Source organism: Chelonoidis abingdonii, chromosome 18 (genome assembly GCF_003597395.2).
Source record: "Chelonoidis abingdonii isolate Lonesome George chromosome 18, CheloAbing_2.0, whole genome shotgun sequence".
NCBI lineage: Eukaryota > Metazoa > Chordata > Testudines > Testudinidae > Chelonoidis > Chelonoidis abingdonii.
This window is the reverse complement of record NC_133786.1, coordinates 1,263,297-1,281,367: the sequence shown is the minus strand read 5'-3', so window position 1 is coordinate 1,281,367 and position 18,071 is coordinate 1,263,297. Positions and strand designations below refer to the sequence as shown.

The following is an 18,071-nucleotide window of genomic DNA, read 5'->3' as shown; positions in this document are numbered from 1 at the left end:
CGCGGGCCAAGTTGGCAGGGCTCCAAGCCCTCTCCCAAGTCCGAAGGAAGGGGGTTCCTGTCTAGAAGGCCTCCACCCCTCCGCTCCTGTTCCGCCTCCCCGCGGTCAGTGGCAGGGTCCAGCCCCTCTCCCAGTCGGAGCAATGAAGTCCTCCTGTCTAGGAAATGCTCCCCCCGTGTCCTGCCTGCCAGTGGCAAAGGGGCCTCCAAGCCCCTCTGGCAAAATCAGAGGAATGGGTTCTCCTGTTCCTAAGGATGGCCTCACCCAACGTCCCGGTCCCTGCTCTGCGCCAGTGCAGGGGCTCCAACTCCTCTGGCAAGGCGGAGGGATTGGGGGTGGGGGGGGTCCTCCTGCCTAAGGGGCTGGTGTAGGGCAGCAGTTCACTTGCATACCCAAGTTTCCGATCTAGAAATAGCAGCGTGTTACAGCACAGTGCACACTCTGACTGAACGTGGCTGATGATGTTCTCCTTTTTATCACATCGTTATGAAATACATCAACGAGAAGGTAAACACTGCACTTGCCTTTCAGTGGTATGATGTATAGAGCAGTATGTACAAGTCATTGTCTGTATGGAAATTTAGTGTGTACTGACTTCCCCGGTGCTTTTTATGTAACCCAGGGGTTCTCAAGCTGGGGGTTGGGACCCCTCAGAGAGGGTCATATGAGGGGTCGTGAACTGTCAGTCTCCACCCCAAACGTTGCTTTGCCTCCAGCGTTTATAACGGTGTTAAATACGTAAAAAGTGTTTTTAATTTGTAAGAAGGGGTCACGCCCAGAGGCATTTTATGTGAAAGGGGTCACCAGTACAAAAGTTTAAGAACCACTGATGTAGCCTGTTGTAAAACTAGGGAATTATCTAGATGAATTGATGTACCCCCTGGAAAACCTCTGCGTACCCCCAGGTGTACAAATACTCTTGATTGAGAACCACTGATGATGGGGAAGCCGGGCCCACCCCTTGTACCAGCTTCCAACCCAGTACCCTAGGAGTCTGGTTCTGTTTTGCTTACCTTCCATCAGCCTCAAGTCAGTTTCACTGGGTCACCACTTCCGACCCTGGCCCTATGGGCAGGAGTCAGAGAAAGGAAGTCTCCTTTCAGGTATAAAAGCAGCAACTGCTCCATGAAGGGTCAGTGCTGATAGAGCAATTATTGACACTTTCTCTATTCTCCTTTTCAGATTTTGCCCCATTTTCTCTTTAATTCTCCAATGTTAATTTAACAATCTCAGATTTGGGATATTTTCCCACCCATTTGACCTGCAGCAAATTTTCTTTCTTTGGGAAAGTGTCCTGAATCATTCCCCAAATGCAAAGGGGCTTAATGGGTACAGCTTGCAGAGCCCTGAGACACAGCTGCCTCTGGGGTGGAATGGGGTGGCCATTCTCTGCCAGCAACAAGGCAAGGAAGGGGACGGAAGGAAAAAGTCCCCAGTGGAGACTGTCCATCGCAAGGTTACACAGTCCTGGCTACTGCTACCCCCAACTGCCCAACGCAGCTCCCCCCAGCTGCCAGTCACCTGCCTGCCCCTGCTGCTGCCTCCTCCCCACTGCCAGGGAGTTTTCCTGCTTCATACTTCCCTCACGTACCCTCTTAAAGCACCTTCCTGAAGGGCTCCCTGCTGCCCCTGTGAATGGTGTGGGTGAGGGGGGCAGGATTATTACTGTCTGTTTATTGAACTTCCATGTACAATCCTGTCAAACTGCCCAACTACTCTCAATATAAACTGTCTTCCAAGCCAAGTGGATTTTTCTCATTATCAAATATTTCTTTTTAGACTTATTTCTTCCCCATTTCTGAAAGTTTGCTATAAAATATCCTGTGTGCAGTACTGTAGTAGCCATGGTGGTCCCAGGATATTAGAGGCTGCCCCTTGATTTGTGTGGTATTCTCCATCTCATTCCTTATGAATTCTAACATCTTAACTTTTTTGCTGGCAGCTATGCATTGAGTGGAGCTTTTCATTGATCTCTCTACAACAACATGTAGATCCCTTTCTTGGGTTGCATAGCCTATAATATGTTCTGCTGACGCCGCTAGGTGTAATGCATGTTCAGTAGGGGTTTCTCCCCTCTTCCTTATTTGTATTTCCTCTTTCTACTAATGTGGGGGTGTGTTCCTGTAGGGTAGTGTATTAATGATCTTATCTTAGTGTCGTATGTGTCAATACGTTGCCGTGGCACTCGTGGTCATACATCTTTGGATGTTCTATCTGAAAGCCAGTGTTAGCTCATGTTCCTCTGGTCGACTGGTGTCTTTATGGATGAAATTTCCCCTTAAACACTCTATTTCCAGTTCCCCAAACCTTAGGGGTGACCCTTAGTCCATTTATCTGTGCCAGAGTTCATAGACCTCAAGCCTTATGCTAACTGCCAATGCCAGTGTCGTACAGGAGACAGGCCTGTGCATTCCATGGATTACTGCTGCATAAAATAAATGCTAAAGCTAGCTATATGGGCTGCAGTTAATAGTTAATGTACCACCCACTAGAGTTTGAGTAGCCCTAGTTTTTCTCTCCAGTGTGCATTGCTTTGCATTTAGAAAGATAAGGTAGGTGAGGTAATATCTTTTATTGGACCCACTTCAGTTGGTGAGAAAGATACATTTCTGAATTTTACACAGATCTCTTTTTCAGGAAAATATCCTAAAACTTTCCCCTTCTTTCTCTCTAGTTATCTATTTCTAATTTAATATTCCCTGAGATTTTTTCCATGTCTCACTAGTAATACAATATTAACATCACACATCCTGTTTTTGACCTTTTCTCAAATTTCTGAATATATTTAGAAAAATTTTGCAGATGTTTCCCATTTTCTCTCAATTTGTCAAATAACAATGCGAAATTAATTCATATTTTTACCTCTTTACCTACTATTGACTATCGATATAAAATGCTTCACATTTTTTTATTTTCTGCTCTAATTTGTGAAAATTGATCCAAAATTCTCCTGATTTCCACCCTTTACTCTTTAATGCCTTAACATAGATATCAGCCCAGGCAAGCCCTCCACACTGTCACCCCTCCCCCCCCCCCCCCCACACACACACGCAGACACACCTGGCTGAGACTGGCCAAGCTTCTGCACCCGTCCCAGGCAGCTCAGCTCTGGGGAGACGCACAGTCCCACATGTAGTGGGAAGCAGAGACTGGCTGGAACCAGGGGTGCTCTGTGTCCAGCCAGGGGGCAGAGAGGAGTAGGAGGGTGGGACCAGGAAGCGGAGAGGAGCCCTTGGTCTGAAGAGCAAGTGATGGGCGGAGGGGAGCCAGCAGGCTGGTGGGGCTTTGGGACGCAGTGGAAGTGGAGCAGGCCGTGGCCCCTTCTGAGCATGGGCTCCCTGGTAAACCCAGCACTGAGCATATGAGGGGGCTCAGGACAGGGGGTAGGGGTGCGGCAGGGGGCTCAGAGCTGGGAGGTGGGGTGCAGGAGCAGTTCGGGCTCCAACCTGATGCTGTTTACCTGGATTTGGGATAGCAGCAGTGCGCATTGGGGCCAGGGCTGGCTGGCTGCCTGCCTGCCTGCCTGCCGCGGCCTGCAGTGCTCTGGGAAGCAGCCAGCACCACATCCCTGCAGCCCCTGTGGGGGGGGCAGGAAGAGGGCTCCGGGCACACTGCCCTTTCCATGCCTCCAGGTACCTCCTTTGATGCTCCCATTGGCCATGGTTCCCTGTTTCCAGCCAATGGGAGCTGCAAGGGGTGGTGCCTGGAGGCAAGGGCAGCGTGAACCCCTCTGTCTGCCACCACCAGGGGCCATAGGGATGTGGTGTCAGCCACTTTGGGGGCAGTGAGGGGCCTGCGGTGCCATGGGGGTGGCAATCCTATGGGCCAGATCCAAAGCCCTGAGGGACTAGATCTGGCCCCCAGGCCATAGTTTTCCCACCTCTACCTTAGTCATTCTCATTCCTGGCGGTTGCAGTGAGTTAAACGGCCAACTTTCTCCTCTCATTTGAAACTCATTTCTTTCCCCCTTTCTCTTCATTAAAATATTTGCTGATGAAAGTGACTTGCCCCATATTTAACACACATCAAAGCCAAAGGTCTCCCCCTGTTTGGGGGGCCAGTGCCTCCCAGCTGCTCACAGGAGAGTTGGCTGGACCCTTTTCTTTTCCTCTGTGGGCACAGGGTGAGAGCTCAGTCGGTGCCTGGCTCCTTGCTGCCCAGACTGTCCCCAGAGTGACTGAGAATCTCCGTGCTACTGTATTCACCTTGGAGTGGGTCCCTATTGGCCATTATCTGTCAGTCCCCAGGCATGGAAATTTCTTAAAAAATTTGGCTCCTCCTTGCCATCCATTCTCCTGTTAAAGAAGCATCACCCAGGGCTCTCCCCACCTGTGTGAATGACTGGCAGGGGCTGGTGATAACTTCCTATCCATTTACCAAATACTGATATGAAATCACAACAGACTTTGCTTCTCTCCCCATTTTCAAAACTGGAATAATTTCACGTTTTGGAGGGAAAACTGTTGCTGTGAATCCTCAGAAGAAGCGGGGCGGGGAATGAGGGAGGAGGAAAGGACTCTGGCCTCATCCCTCCTGAGACATGTTTCTGGTCTCACTGAGACCGGTGTTAATCAAGAGACCCTTCAAGGAAGGACATAGTGACTCCAGATTAACATGGCGGCAACTAAAATCAGGATATGTCCCTGTGGGAAGGGGGTTTCAGTTCTTGCTAAGGGTGGGTGCAGGGAGCCCTCAGTCTGACTGTCTCTCTCTCTTTTCAGAATATTGGGGTTGAGCTTCCTGGGTCAGATGCTTCTGCTTGCATTGTGATCTGGGAACCCAGACTGAGCAGCTGCTGCTCCCCCGGTGGGGTCTGGGCTTGGGAGTGACTTGAAGTGAAGCTTTCTTTGTGCCCGGGCAAGGTAAGGACTTTCTCCAGCTATAATTAGCTCCATGGGCCAGCCCTACGTTCTGTCCACACCAGCATCTGAGCCAGATACTTCAGGTGATGGATAGAGACCTCAGGGAACGTGCTGGGGATGGGCATGAAAGTGATGGGACGAATGGCCCCTCCTCACCCTACACCTCCCCTCCCCTTAGCAGTTGCAGGAGCCAATCCAGCCATAGGAGACTGAACACCCAGGAATGGCTGTCTGTCCGCCAGAGTGGGCGGGACAGGAGATGGGGAAACACAAGGAGAAAAAGAAGAGAGAGATTGATGGGGCAGTGGGAGAAATAATTGGGGAGAGAGATTCCCAGATCTCTGACTTGCCCACACACACTTACTACAGCATCCCTGGGCAGATTCACTTTCCAGTGAACAAGGTGAAGGGCAGGGAGAAGAAAAGCCAATTTCTGACTCAGCCTGTGCCACCGGCTTTGGGAGTGTGCTGCCCAGGGGACAAGGTCAGGGGAATTCCCCCAGAGTACTCCTTTTGTTCTGCTCTTGTCTTGTATTTGGTTCCCAAACTTTGTTACTGGGAGGGTTTCAAATTATCTCGGTTGTTTAGTGTTGGTGGGATGGGCTAGGTCAGTGCTATAATAAAATGCCCAACATTTCCTCAGAATAGAATCAGAGAACTGTAGGGGTGGAATGAACCATGAGGTCATTTAGTCCAGCCCCCAACACTGAGGTCTTTGTCCAACCTGACCTTAAAAACCTCCAATGATGATAATTCCACAACCTCCCGTGGTAACCGATTCCAGTACTGAACTAGCCTTTGTCACAACTGAGTCAATGGCTGGCTCAGACTCAATTTGTGATCCACTCTAACCTCCAGATCTTTTTGAGTAGTACTGCCCCCTAGCCGGTTAGTCCCCAGTTTGTAGCTGAACATTTGGTTTGCCTTCCTTGAGTGTAGTACTTTGCACTTGTCTTTACTGAATTTCATCTTATTCATTCAGATGAACTCTTTTTTCATAAAGGTCATTTTGAATTCTAATCCTGTTCTCCAACGTGTGTACAGCTCTTCCCAGCTTGGTGTCATCTGAAAATTTAATAAGCACACTCTCCACTCCATTATCCAAGTCATTAATCAAAATATTGGGTAGTACCAGATCCAGGATTGATTCCCGTGGGACCGCATTAGATACATCCTCTCTGTCATTGTTCCATTAATAATTACTCTTTGAGTACAGACTTTCAAGTACACCACATTTCCCTAGTTTGCTGATGAGAATGTCATGGGGTCTTCTGTCAAAAGCCTTACTAATATCAAGATATGTCCTGTCTACAGTGGCCCCTGGATCCATAAGGCCAGTGCCTCTGTTAAAGCAGGAAATTAGATTGGTTTGGCTTGATTTGTATTCGATAATCTATGCTGGCTATAACTTATCACTTTAGATGCTTATACATTGATTGTTTAATACATGTTTCTTTCTGAGTATCTAAATTGGGCTTGACTGGTTCCCCAGGTCTGCATTGCTCCCCTTTTTGAAGACAGGTTTTATGTTGGCCCTTCTCAAGTCTTGTGGCTCCTCACCATCCTCCCGGAGTTGTCAAAGATCATTGTTAACTGTTCCAAGATTGCTTCATCTAATTCCTCAGGTACCCCAGGATGAATTGCATTAGACCCTGCTGACTTGAATACATTTAACGTAAGTAGATATCTTTTCAACCTCTTATTTCCCCATTGTAGTTTCTGTTCCTTCTCCCTCTTGGTTAAGAATAATTAAGTATCTGGTCACAGTTACATTTTTTTTTAGTGAACGTAAAAAGGCATTAAACACCTTTTATCTTCTTGATGTCCTCTATTATTCGCTTTTCTTCTCTGGTAAGTAGAGGACCTATACTTTCCTTACCCAGTCTCTTGCTCCTAATCATAGACTATCAGGGTTGGAAGGACCTCAGGAGGTGATCTAGTCCAACCCCCTGCTCAAAGCAGGACCAATCCCCAGACAGATTTTTGCCCCAGATTCCTAAATGGCCCCCTCAAGGATTAAGCTCACAACCCTGCATTTAGCAGACCAACACTCAAACCACTGAGCTATCCTTCCCCTCCCCATTAATATATTTATAGAACCCTTATCTTATTGCCTTTTTTGTGTCACTTCCAAGGTGAGTTACTTCATTTTGTGAGTTAATCTTTCTGATTTTGTCCCCACATGCTTGTGCAAATCTTTTGTACTCCTCCATAGAAATTTGTCCATGATGCCATCTTTTATAGGATTCGTTTTTATTTTCTGGTCATGAAAGAGCTTATGGTAGAGCTATATTGGCCACATACTCTTATTTCTGTCTTTCCTTCACGTGATCCTTTGCTGCTGCTCCTTTAATATTGTCTCCGAGGAAGTGCCAACCAGCTTTCCTTAACTCTCTTTTTTCCCCTCTGAGATTTATTCCCATGGGACCTCACCTACCAGTTCTCTGCATTGGTTGAAGTCTGCCTTTTGGATGGCCATTGTCCTTATTCTGCTCCTCTCATGCCTGCCTTCTCATTGAACTGTGACATCAATCATTTTCATAGAATATCAGGGTTGGAAGGGACCTCAGGAGGTCATCGAGTCCAACCCCCCATCATTTTTGCCCACACTGCTTTTCACCTTCAGTTTCCTAACTCATTTCTTCATCTTCTACTGACTGCTTCCATCCTCTCAAAGAAAACAGGTGGCCCATGTACATTCCAAGAACTTATTGGACACTTTGTGTTTGGCTGAATTTCTTTTCTAACAGATGTCTGGGTAGATAAAGCCCCTGCTCCTCCATTACTGTGTTTTGAAATGTTCTATCTGTATGACAGTATAGAACATCCATGTGCAGGGAAAAATCCTGGGGAAAATTGTGCTGGGAAATGATTTCCTGTTCTGACATGTCCCCAATTTCCCTTTTTGCCCTAACAAGCTGCAGTGTAACATCCACGTTTTGCTCCAGCTCATTCTGTCCTTCCAGAGACCAGGGAAAAGAAATGGCTGCAGCGGAGCTATTTGAGGTAGGGATTATCAGGGAGTTGCTGGTGGATTCCCTTTGGAGGGAGAAGGGCAGTAAATACAGAGGCGGTGGGCACTTCTGAGGGGGCTGGTCTGTAAGTGAGAGAGGTCAGGAAATACACAGGGTGGAGGAAGGGAGGGGGACAGGGTGTGATAAATCTGCTGAGATTCGTTTACTGTGATGCCTAGATCTCAGCAACAGATCCCTGTGGTTTGTGGGGGGAAATTCCCTAATTAGTCAAGCAGAAAACACCACTGTGTGCTCCCGCCCCCCTGCACACACACCCCAGACTGGGCTAGGGAAACTTATCGTTCTTCAGTACTGGAGCCTGAACCTACGAGTCAGAGGCTGCTGTGGAGATAAAGGGGCACCCACCAGGCCTAGGGAAGATACCCCATCCCCTCCTATCCAGCTGCTGGCAATGAGGGTGTTGCAATTCACACTAGGGAGTTGTCCCTTGACCCTGCTGGGGGCTCCATCTCCTATATTAACCTCTGGCTAGTAGGTGAGTGGTGAATGTTGAGGCTCCTTCTCTCTCTCTCTGCTGGGAGGAGTTGAGGTGCTCTTTTTCTCCCTTCCCTTTGATGCTTTCTGGCTGCTGGGGTGTGGGTGAAACTATGCTGCCTGCCTGCCTCTCACAGCTTCCAAGTGATTGGTCCTCCTTCCCTGTGAGTAGTGGGGTTGTCAGTAGGCAGCAGGTACTGAGTAAGGGGCTCTTGTTCTTTCAGGGGCCAATGGCCTTCGAGGAGGTGGCTGTGTATTTCAGCAAAGAAGAGTGGGCTCTGCTGGACCCCGCTCAGAGAGCCCTCTACAGAGACGTCATGCAGGAGAACTATGAGAACGTGACCTCATTGGGTAAGGATTCCTGTCCGCTCAGTTATTAGAATGGGGAAAAAAGAGTTAAGGTTCACAACACCCTCAATGCAACCTCAAATTGTGCCCTGTTTCAGCAACACTCCAACAGGTCTATGAAACGTATACTAGCACTTTGCCCTCTCCTGCTCCAGAACACTTTGGGAAGAGAGCACAGGAGCAGGATAACACACAGTCCAACATCTTCTCTTTGCTAAGGCAAAACTTGGCCCTGGTTATTGCCTCTGCAAGTGGTGACTGAAGGCGGGAGGGGAGGGCAGTTGGCTTGCAGGGAAGTAGAATGAACCAAGGGGGTGGGTTTTCATTAGGAAGAAACAAACAGAATTTTCACACTGTAGCATGGCCAGTCATGAAACTTGACATGAAGTCATTGTTTCAAATTCATGCATTCTTTATTAATTAGTCACAGAAATAGGGGGATAACTGCCAAGGTAGCCGAGGAGGGGTGGTAGAGGCGGGAAGGGCAAGGCCACACTGCACTTCAAAACCTATTGAATGCCAGCCTTCTTTGCTTGGGCAGTCCTCTGGGGTGGAGTGTTTGGGTGCCTGGAGCCCCCCACATTCTTGGGCATCTGGGTGAGGAGGCTATGGAACTTGGGGAGGAGGGCAGTTGGTGACACGGGCTGCAGTGCAGGCTGTGTTCTTGCTGCCTTTCCTGCACCTCAACCATATGCTGGAGCATATCAGTTTGATTCTCTAGTAGCCTCAGCATTGCCTCCTGCCTCCTCTCATCACGCTGCTGCCACCTCTTCTTTTGATCCCGTCACCTCTCATCTCGCGTGTCCTTCCTGTCCTCACATTCATTTTGTGCTTTCCTGGACTCTGACATTGTTTGCCTCCACGCATTCTGCTGGGCTCTTTCAGTGCAGGAGGACTGCATGAGCTCAGAGAACATATTATCGCGAGTGTGTTTTTTTTTTCGCCTTATCTGCATTCGCCTCTGGGACAGAGATGATAGTGGTAGCGTTGAAACATTTGCAACTGCGAGAGGGGAAAAAAGGGGAGAGTTTGTTGACCATTTAAAAATGGGTTGGCCATTTAAAAGGAGGGGCTAAGGTTTTTAGGTTAATGTGCAGTGCAAACCCAACTAATCCCCCCCTCCCATACCCCCAATTCTCTGGGATGATTGCTTCACCCCTCCCCCCACTGTGTGGTTAACAGCAGGGATAATTTCTTTTCACCCACAGGCACGCAGCCCAGCAGGAACAACCACCATCTGTATGTCTTCTTAATAAAATTCCCCTATTTCAACCAGGTGACCATGAATGATATCACTCTCTTGAGGATAAAACAGAGAGATAAAGAATAGATGTTGCTTGACTGCATTCCAGTAGCTTTATTGGCTGCAAATACATCCCAAATCTTCAGGGCAAATTAATCATTAAACACTCTTGTTTTTAAACCATGTATTATATTTACAAAGGTACACTCACCAGATGGACCTTCTCTGCCTTCAAGGTCTGGGATCCCAGGTTGGGAGGATAACGTATCCAGGGTGATAAACAGTTCCTGGCTGTCAGGGAGAACGGTTTCTCCGCTTGCCTGCTGTGCACAATCTTCAACTTCCTCATCATCTTCCTAATCCCCAAAATCCTCATTCTTGTTGCGTGAGACTCCCTTGCACGAGTTCACATACAGATGTCGGGTAGAGGCACCCCCTAGAATTGCATACAGCTCGTGATAGAAGCAGCATGTCTGGGGGCCTGACCTGAAGTGGCCATTTGCCTCTTTGTTTTTTTTTTGGTAGGCTTACCTGAGCTCCTTAAGTTTCATGCAGCACCGCTGCAAGTTCCTGTTATAGCCTCTGTCCTTCATGCCCTTGGAGACTTTTTCCAAATATTTTGGCATTTTGTCTTTTGGAATGGAGTTCTGATAGCACAGATTGGTCTCCTGATACAGTGATCAGATCCAGTACCTCCCGTTCGGTCTATGCTGGAGCTCTTCTGCAGTTCTGGGACTCCATAGTCACCTCTGCTGATCAGTTTGCCACACTGGCCAAACAGGAAATAAAATTCGAAAGTTTGTGGGGCTTTTCCTGATTACCTGACCAGTGCATCTGAGGTGAGAGTGCTGTCCAGAGTGGTCACAATGGAGCACTCTGGGATAGCTCCTGGAGGCAAATACCGTCAAATTGCATCCACACGACCCCCAAATTCGACCTGGCGATGTCTATTTCAGCGCTAATCCCCTCGTCAGGGAGGAGTACAGAAAGTGATTTTAATACCCGTGTAAGTCGACAAAAATGGCTTCGTTGTGTGGAAGGGTGCAGGGTTAAATCAAATTTAGCAGCTTTAGATTGACCTAAACTCGTAGTGTAAATCAGGGCTTAGACTTTCTGAATGTCACCACCCCTTGCACACCGGATTCCTTCACTTACCTTCATTGAGCACTGGAGACCATTATCACATAAGCCACCAGAATGCTGACAACGCTAGTGGCAAGAACAGACCCTTGTGCGCCTTCACTGACACAACCTACAGCACTTAGCACTGACATGAGGAATACCTGTTCCTTCGAGATTCACACGCACCTCTCTTCTTTTCACAGTCTCAGCTCTGCCATGCTCTTCCAACTGTTCCCTCCACTGTTCATGTAAAGCTACAGCTGACACAGTGCATATAGCTGAAGTGCATGGAGGTAACTGGTGGTATTCAAATCTGTCGAACACACACACAAACAATGGTATGTTCTTAGTCTTTCCTTATATTGATCATTGATCAGTACGTTTTAAGGCCAGGAGATACTGTTAGGTCATCAAGTCTGACCTTCCATGTAGTACAAGCCATACAGTTTCATCCAGTTACCATTGTAGTGAGCTGAATTCCTTGTGTTTTGATGAAAATATCTTCCAGAAAGACATCCAATGTTGAATTGAAGACTTCAAGAGATGGAAAATTTGCCACTTCCCTGGTTACTTGGTAAACCTTTGCACCACCCTTACTGACCTATTCCCAGTGACGTTTGCTAGCTCCAAGGTTAGGGAATAGGGGCAGAGCTAAGCTTTCTTTTGCAGGTGTGGTGGGTAGGTCTTCGCTTCCTCGTTTTCAGATGTTTAACTTTCACCACTCTCCACATACTGGAAGGGCATGAGGCAGCACTAGGCAACCTTAACTGTGTTTTAATAGAGTTTATAAAATCATAGGCCTGGAAGGGACCTTAAGAGGACATCTAGTCCAGTCCCTTGCACTCATGGCAGGACTCAGTATTATCTAGACCAGGGATCTTAAACTCAGTTTATCTTAGTGCCAGTTCTCAAATCCTCCCAGTGGGCCAATAATGTCACTCATGCCACCCAAAACTCCACCCCGCCACCTGCCTAAGGCTCTGGGAGGGAGTTTGGATGGGTGAGGAGGTAGGGGATTGGGGTGCAAGCTCTGGGAGGAAGTTTGGGTGCAGAAGGGATGAGAGGTTGGGCTCTGGGAGGGGGTCCTGGGTGCAAGTTCTGGGATGGAGTTTGGGTGCTGGATGCAGGCTCTGGGCTGGGGCACAGGGTGGAGGTGCAGGAGGAGGGAGTGGGGTTGCAGGCTCTGGGAGGGAGGAGGGGTCAAGGGTGTAGGCTCTGGGAGGAAATTTGGGGGTTGGAGGGGGAGTGGAAAGAGGGTTCAGGCTCTGGGAGGGAGTTTGGGATGTAGGGTGTGAGGAGAGGGGTGGAGGCTCTGGGAGGGAGTTTGGGGGCAGGGAGGCAGTGGGGTGCAGGCTCTGGGCAGTAGTTGGGAGCGCAGCACTTACTCAGGACTCCAAGGCTGGGCAGGCCAGGGGGCCTCCATGCACTGCTGCCCCCAGGCACCGCCCCCGCAGCTTCCCATTGCCTGCAGGCAATGGTGAGCTGGAGCCAGTTCCCACCAGTTCGCGAGAACAGGTTGTTAAATTTAGAAGCCCTTTTAGAACTGGTTGTAAAGGGCTTTTAAATTTAACAAAAGCTCCAGCAGCTCCCTGCCCTGCCCCCAGCCCCAGCTCACCTGGCTCCAGCTCTGCCTCTGCCTCCTCCCCTGAAGGCTCCCCCTCCTGGCTTCCTGCAAATCAGCTGTTAGCGTAGGAAGCCTGGGAGGGCTGAGAAGGAAGCAGCAGCTTCTTGCAGGTGAGCTGGGGCAGGGTCACAAGGAGGGCTCCAGTCGCTGCGAGTCTTAGGGTGGCCCTGGCCCTGGCCCTGGCCCTGGCCCTGGCCCTGGCTCCGGGCAGCGCGGCTCCGAGCCAGCCTCCGGTCCCCAGCTCTGGCCTGGCCCCCCACTCTGGTCTGGCCAGTGGCTCCGGCCTGGCCCCCCATTTCGGGCTGGTCAGCGGCTCTGGCCTGGCCTCCAACTCCGGCCCGATGCCCGCAGCTCCCCGCCCCGACTCTGAGCAGCGCAGTCCCCATCTCCAGGCAGCACGGTAAGGGGAGCAGGGAGGGGGTGTTGGATAGAGGGCGGGGGGTAGATTAGGGTCGAGACTCGGGGCGATCAGAGGGCAGGGAACAGGGGAATTGAATGGGGGCAAGGGTCCTGGGGGGCAGTCAGGAAGGACCAGGGATTGGATGGAGCGGTGGGAGGCAGTCGGGCAGAGGTTCTAGGGGCAGTCGGGACAGAGAGAAGCGGTGGTTGGATGGGGCAGGGGTTCTGGGGGAGCCATCAGGAATAAGAGGAGGGGTTGGATGGGATGGCAGGGGGCAGTTAGGGGACAGGGAAGGGGCGTGGATGGGGCAGAGTTCCTGGGGGCGTGGTGTCAAGGAATCTGGGGGGTTGGATGAGGCAGGAGTTGTGGGGGGGGAGCATGACCCCCTCGTGAGGTGAGGAGGAGGGAACCAGTTGTTAATATTTTGGCAGCTCATCACTGGCCGCAGGGGCACTAAGGTGGGGGCAGTGTGCGGAGGCACACATGTGGAGCAAGCAGCCAGGGGGAGGGAGCGCACTCCTGGAGTGGCAGGTGGGGCCAAGGGAGAGACTTGGCTCCAAAACTGCTGGAGCCCCTCGGGCCACATTGGGGAGGTTCACAGGCCATGAGTTTGAGACCCCGATCTCATTCCTGACAGGTGTTTGTCTAATCTGCTCATAAAAATCTCCAATGATGAAGATTCCAGAACCTCCCAGACTTTTTATTCCAGTGCTTAACCACCCTGATAGTTAGGAAGTTTTTTCTAATGTCCAACATAAACCTGCCTTGCTGCAATTTAAGCCCATTGCTTCTTGTCCTATCCTCAGAGATTAAGAAGAAGAATTTTTTTCCCTCCTCTTGTCACAATCCTTTATGTATTTGAAAACTTATGTGCCCTCTGTCTTCTCTTCTCCAGACTAAACAAACCCAGTTTTTCATCTTCCCTCATAGGTCATGTTTTCTAGACCTTAATCATTTTTGTTGCTCGTCTCTGGATTTTCTCCAATTTGATCACATCTTTCCTGAAATGTGGTGCCCAGAACTGGACACGGTACTCCAGTTGAGGCCTAATCAGTGCAGAGCAGAGTGGAAGAATTACTTCTCGTGTCTTGCTTACAACACTCCTGCTAATACATCCCAGAATGATGTTAGCTTTTTTTGCAATACTGTTTACTCATATTTAGCTTGTGGTCCACTATGTGACCCCTCCCAAATCCCTTTCCGCAGTACTCCTTCCTAGGCAGTCATTTCCCATTTTGTATGTGTGCAGCTGATTGTTCCTTCCTAAGTAGAGTACTTTGCATTTGTCCTTATTGAATTTCATCCTATTTACTTCAAATCATTTCTCCAGTTTGTTCAGATCATTTTGGATTATAATCCTATCCTCCAAAGCACTTGCTTGGTATCATCTGCAAACTTTGTAAGTGTATTCTCCGTACCATTATCTAAATAATTGATGAAGATATTGAACAGAACCAAACCCAGAACTGATCCCTGCAGGAGCCCACTCATTACGTCCTTCCAGCATGACTGTGAACTACTGATAACTAGTTATGCACCCACCTTAAAGTAGCTCCATTTAGATTACATTTCCTTTGTTTGTTTATGAGAAGGTCATGTGAGACAGTATCAAAAGCTTTACTAAAAGCTTTACTTATGGACATTTAATTTCCTTGATTTCGTTTAATTGGACTTCTTTTGCCTGTATAACTGTGTCTACCTTAGAGCTTTTGCCAGCAAGCTGTGTCAGGTAGGGATGTGATTTTTCACACCACTAACTGACAGAGCAGTGCTGCAAAATGCTTTTAGTCCCATATCTCCATGTAGATTTGAGAGCACGTCGAAATATTGTTTTTAACACACGAATATTGATATGAGGACAAAACTTTCAAGTGAAACACCTTCAGAATGTAAGCAAAATCCACAACACATCGGCTGAAGCTTGTTGGTGATAAGGCTCAGACTCAAATGTATGATGTAGCTCAGGTTCAATGGCCATCACATGTCCTCTTGATCCAGCCAATTGCTGTAACATTAGATTGCTAGAAACACTCTAGCTGTTAAAATACCTTCATCTTGCTGCACATATGAATTTCAGTCTCTTTGACTCATCATTTGATGGTATAGGGAGTAGGGTTTTAGGTTTATTAAGAACTGGGGAACCTCTTGGGAAAGGAGGAGCCTGTACAGGAAGGATGGGTTCCACCTAAACCCAAGTGGAACCATACTTCTGGTATGTAAAATGAAAAAGTTCATAGACAAAATTTTCAAAGAGAGGCTGGGGGGAAGGCTACAGGTGTGGAGGAACACATGGTTCAGACAGAGCAATCCCTGAGGGGAGGATCTCTTAATGGTTATTCTCCATATCCTAGTAAAGAGGAAGGGATACAAGTTCATACGGTCTAGGTAGTAGCTGAAGAGAAATAGTCAAATGAAAGCATCCTATTCAGTTACATCACATGAAGGCAGACAGCTAACTATTGACAACGTTTATAAGTTCTTGTACACAGATGCGAAAGGCTAAATCCTAAGATAGATGAACTTGAGTGCCTGGTTTTAAATGAGGGTATTGATATAATAGGTATTACAGAAACTTTGTGGAATGATGATAATCAGAGGGACATGGTAATACCAAGATTCAAACTAGATAGAAATGACAGAGTAGATTGTGCTGGTGGGGCAGTGGCACTGTGTGTAAAAGAAAACTGTCAAATATAGTAAAAACATGTTTAAATGAATGAAACTGTGCCATAAAATCAAATAGAAATTCCATACTTGAACAGCAGTAGAAATATGTAACTGACCGCCTGACCAGGATGTGATGGTGATTATGAAATGCTTAGAGAGATTAGAGAGGCTGTAAAAATAGAAAACTCAGTAATAATTCGGGATAATGTATACTGGATACATGTCACCTCAGGATGGGATCCAGAGATAAAGCTTTTAGATACCATTAATGATTGGAGCAAATAGTCCTGGAACACAAAAGGGGAGAGGCAAGTCTTGATTTAGTCCTGAGTGACACATAGGAGATGATCCAAAAGGTGAATACAGCTGAACCACTTGGTATTAGAGCAGGGGTGTGCAAACATTTTGGCCTGAGGGCCGCATCGGTGTTCCAATACTGTATGGAGGGCCGGGTAGGGGATTGGCTCCTATCCATACCCTGACTGCCTCCTCCTTCTCCTTGTACCATGACTGCCCCCTCCTGGGACCTCCTACCCCTAACCACCGCCCCTGGGACCTATCTGCGCCCCCCTGCTCCCTGTCCCCTGACTGCCCCAACCCCTAGCCATACCCCCGCCCCCTGACAGACTCCCCATGACTCCCATGCCTATCCAACCCCCCTGTCCCCCATCCCCTGACTGTCCCCCTCTCTCCCCAGAACCTCCGCCCCATCCAACTGCTCCCTGACTGCCCCCCAGGACACCTGCCCCTTTATCCAACCCCCCCGCTCCCAACCCGCTTACTATGCTGCTCAGAGCAGCATGTCTGGCAGCTGCTCTGCCTGGCAGGAACTCGCAACCCTGCTGCCCAGACTGCTGGCGGCAAGGTGAGCAGAGACTGCAAGGAAGGGGGACAGCAGGGGAGGGGTCAGGGATAGCTTCCCCGACTGGGAGCTCAAGGGTGGTCAGGATGGTCCTGTGGGCCGGATGTGGCCTGCAGGCCGTAGTTTGCCCACCTCTGTATTAGAGACTATAATGTAATTAAATTTAACATCTAGGAGAGGGGGGGGAAATATATGAAGAACTCCATTATAGTAGCATTTAATTTGAGCAAGGAGAACCACACAAAGAAAGAAAGCTAGTGACATGGAAATTAAAAGGAACACTCATACAAGTGAAATGCCTGCAAGCTGCATGGAAACACCATCAGAGGCTCAAAATAAGTGTACTCCAAAGTGGGGGGACGGGAAACCCAAACCAGTAACAGGATTAAAACAATATCACCAAGGCTAAACAGAGTAAATAAGGCAGTTACAGGCAAAAAGGCATCCTTTAAAAATTGGAAGTCAAACCCTACTGAGGAAAATAGGATCATAAATTCTGGCAAGTCAGGTGTAAAAATATAATTAGGCAGTCCAAAAAAAGAATTTTGAAGAGGAACTAGGAAAAGTCACTGACATTAACGCCAATTTTTGGAAGTACCTCAGCAGCAGGAAGCCTGCCAGACAATTGGTGGGGCTGCTTGGTGATCGAGGTGCTAAACAAGTGTCAGTGAAGGATGTTTTCAAATAAATTGATCATTTAAACATAAGTCACCAGGGCTAGATGGTATTCACCCAATAGTGCTGAAGGAACTTGTATATGAAAAGTGCAGAACTACTGACTGCAGTATGTAACCTCTCACTTAAATTGGCCTCTATACCAGTTGCTTTGGGATAGCTAATGTAATACCGATTTTGTTTTTAAAAAAAGGCTCTAGCAGCGATCCTGGCAGTTAACAACCAGTAAGCCTAACTTTAGTACCAGGTACATTGGTTGAAGCTATGGGAAAGAATAGAATTATCAGACACATAGATGAATACGATTTGTTGGGGAAGTTAACATGGATTTTGTTAAAGGGAATCATGCCTCGTCTATTAGAATTCTCTGACAGGGTCAACAAACTTGTGGACAGAGGTAGTCCTGTAGATATAATGTACTTGGACTTGTAGAATGCCTTTGACAACGTGACCTGTCCCTGACTTTTACTAAAAATATTTATGACAACGTGGAGATCTGTGGGTGCCCACACTGTCTGCATCAGGCAGCTGTGTGGGGGGTTAGGAGCTCCAGAGGCTCCCCTACCATGGATTGCATGTCAGAGCTGCCAGGGTTCCCGCTGCTTGCAGCAACGGGGACCTGTAGGGTACCTTCCCACTCGCAGCTCCCCACCGCCACAGACTGAAGTCACGGAGGTCTCTGGAAGTTACAGATTCCGTGACTTCCGCAACCTCCGTGACTAAATCATAGCCTTACTCGTAAGGAAAGTAAGAGTCATA

At 48.3% G+C, this 18,071-nt stretch overlaps 1 protein-coding gene across 1 annotated transcript in view; it reads left to right on the top strand.

Annotated features, from left to right (window-relative positions):
• The first annotated feature begins 380 nt into the window (after positions 1–380).
• LOC116817142 (uncharacterized) overlaps positions 381–18,071 on the top strand; it is a 327,071-nt gene continuing 309,380 nt past the window's right edge. The window contains 5 exon segments of the mRNA XM_075073541.1: positions 381–507; positions 4,722–4,862; positions 6,355–6,537; positions 7,781–7,868; positions 8,596–8,722. Coding sequence (XP_074929642.1) covers positions 7,845–7,868; positions 8,596–8,722 — 151 coding nt within the window. The 5' untranslated portion in view covers positions 381–507; positions 4,722–4,862; positions 6,355–6,537; positions 7,781–7,844.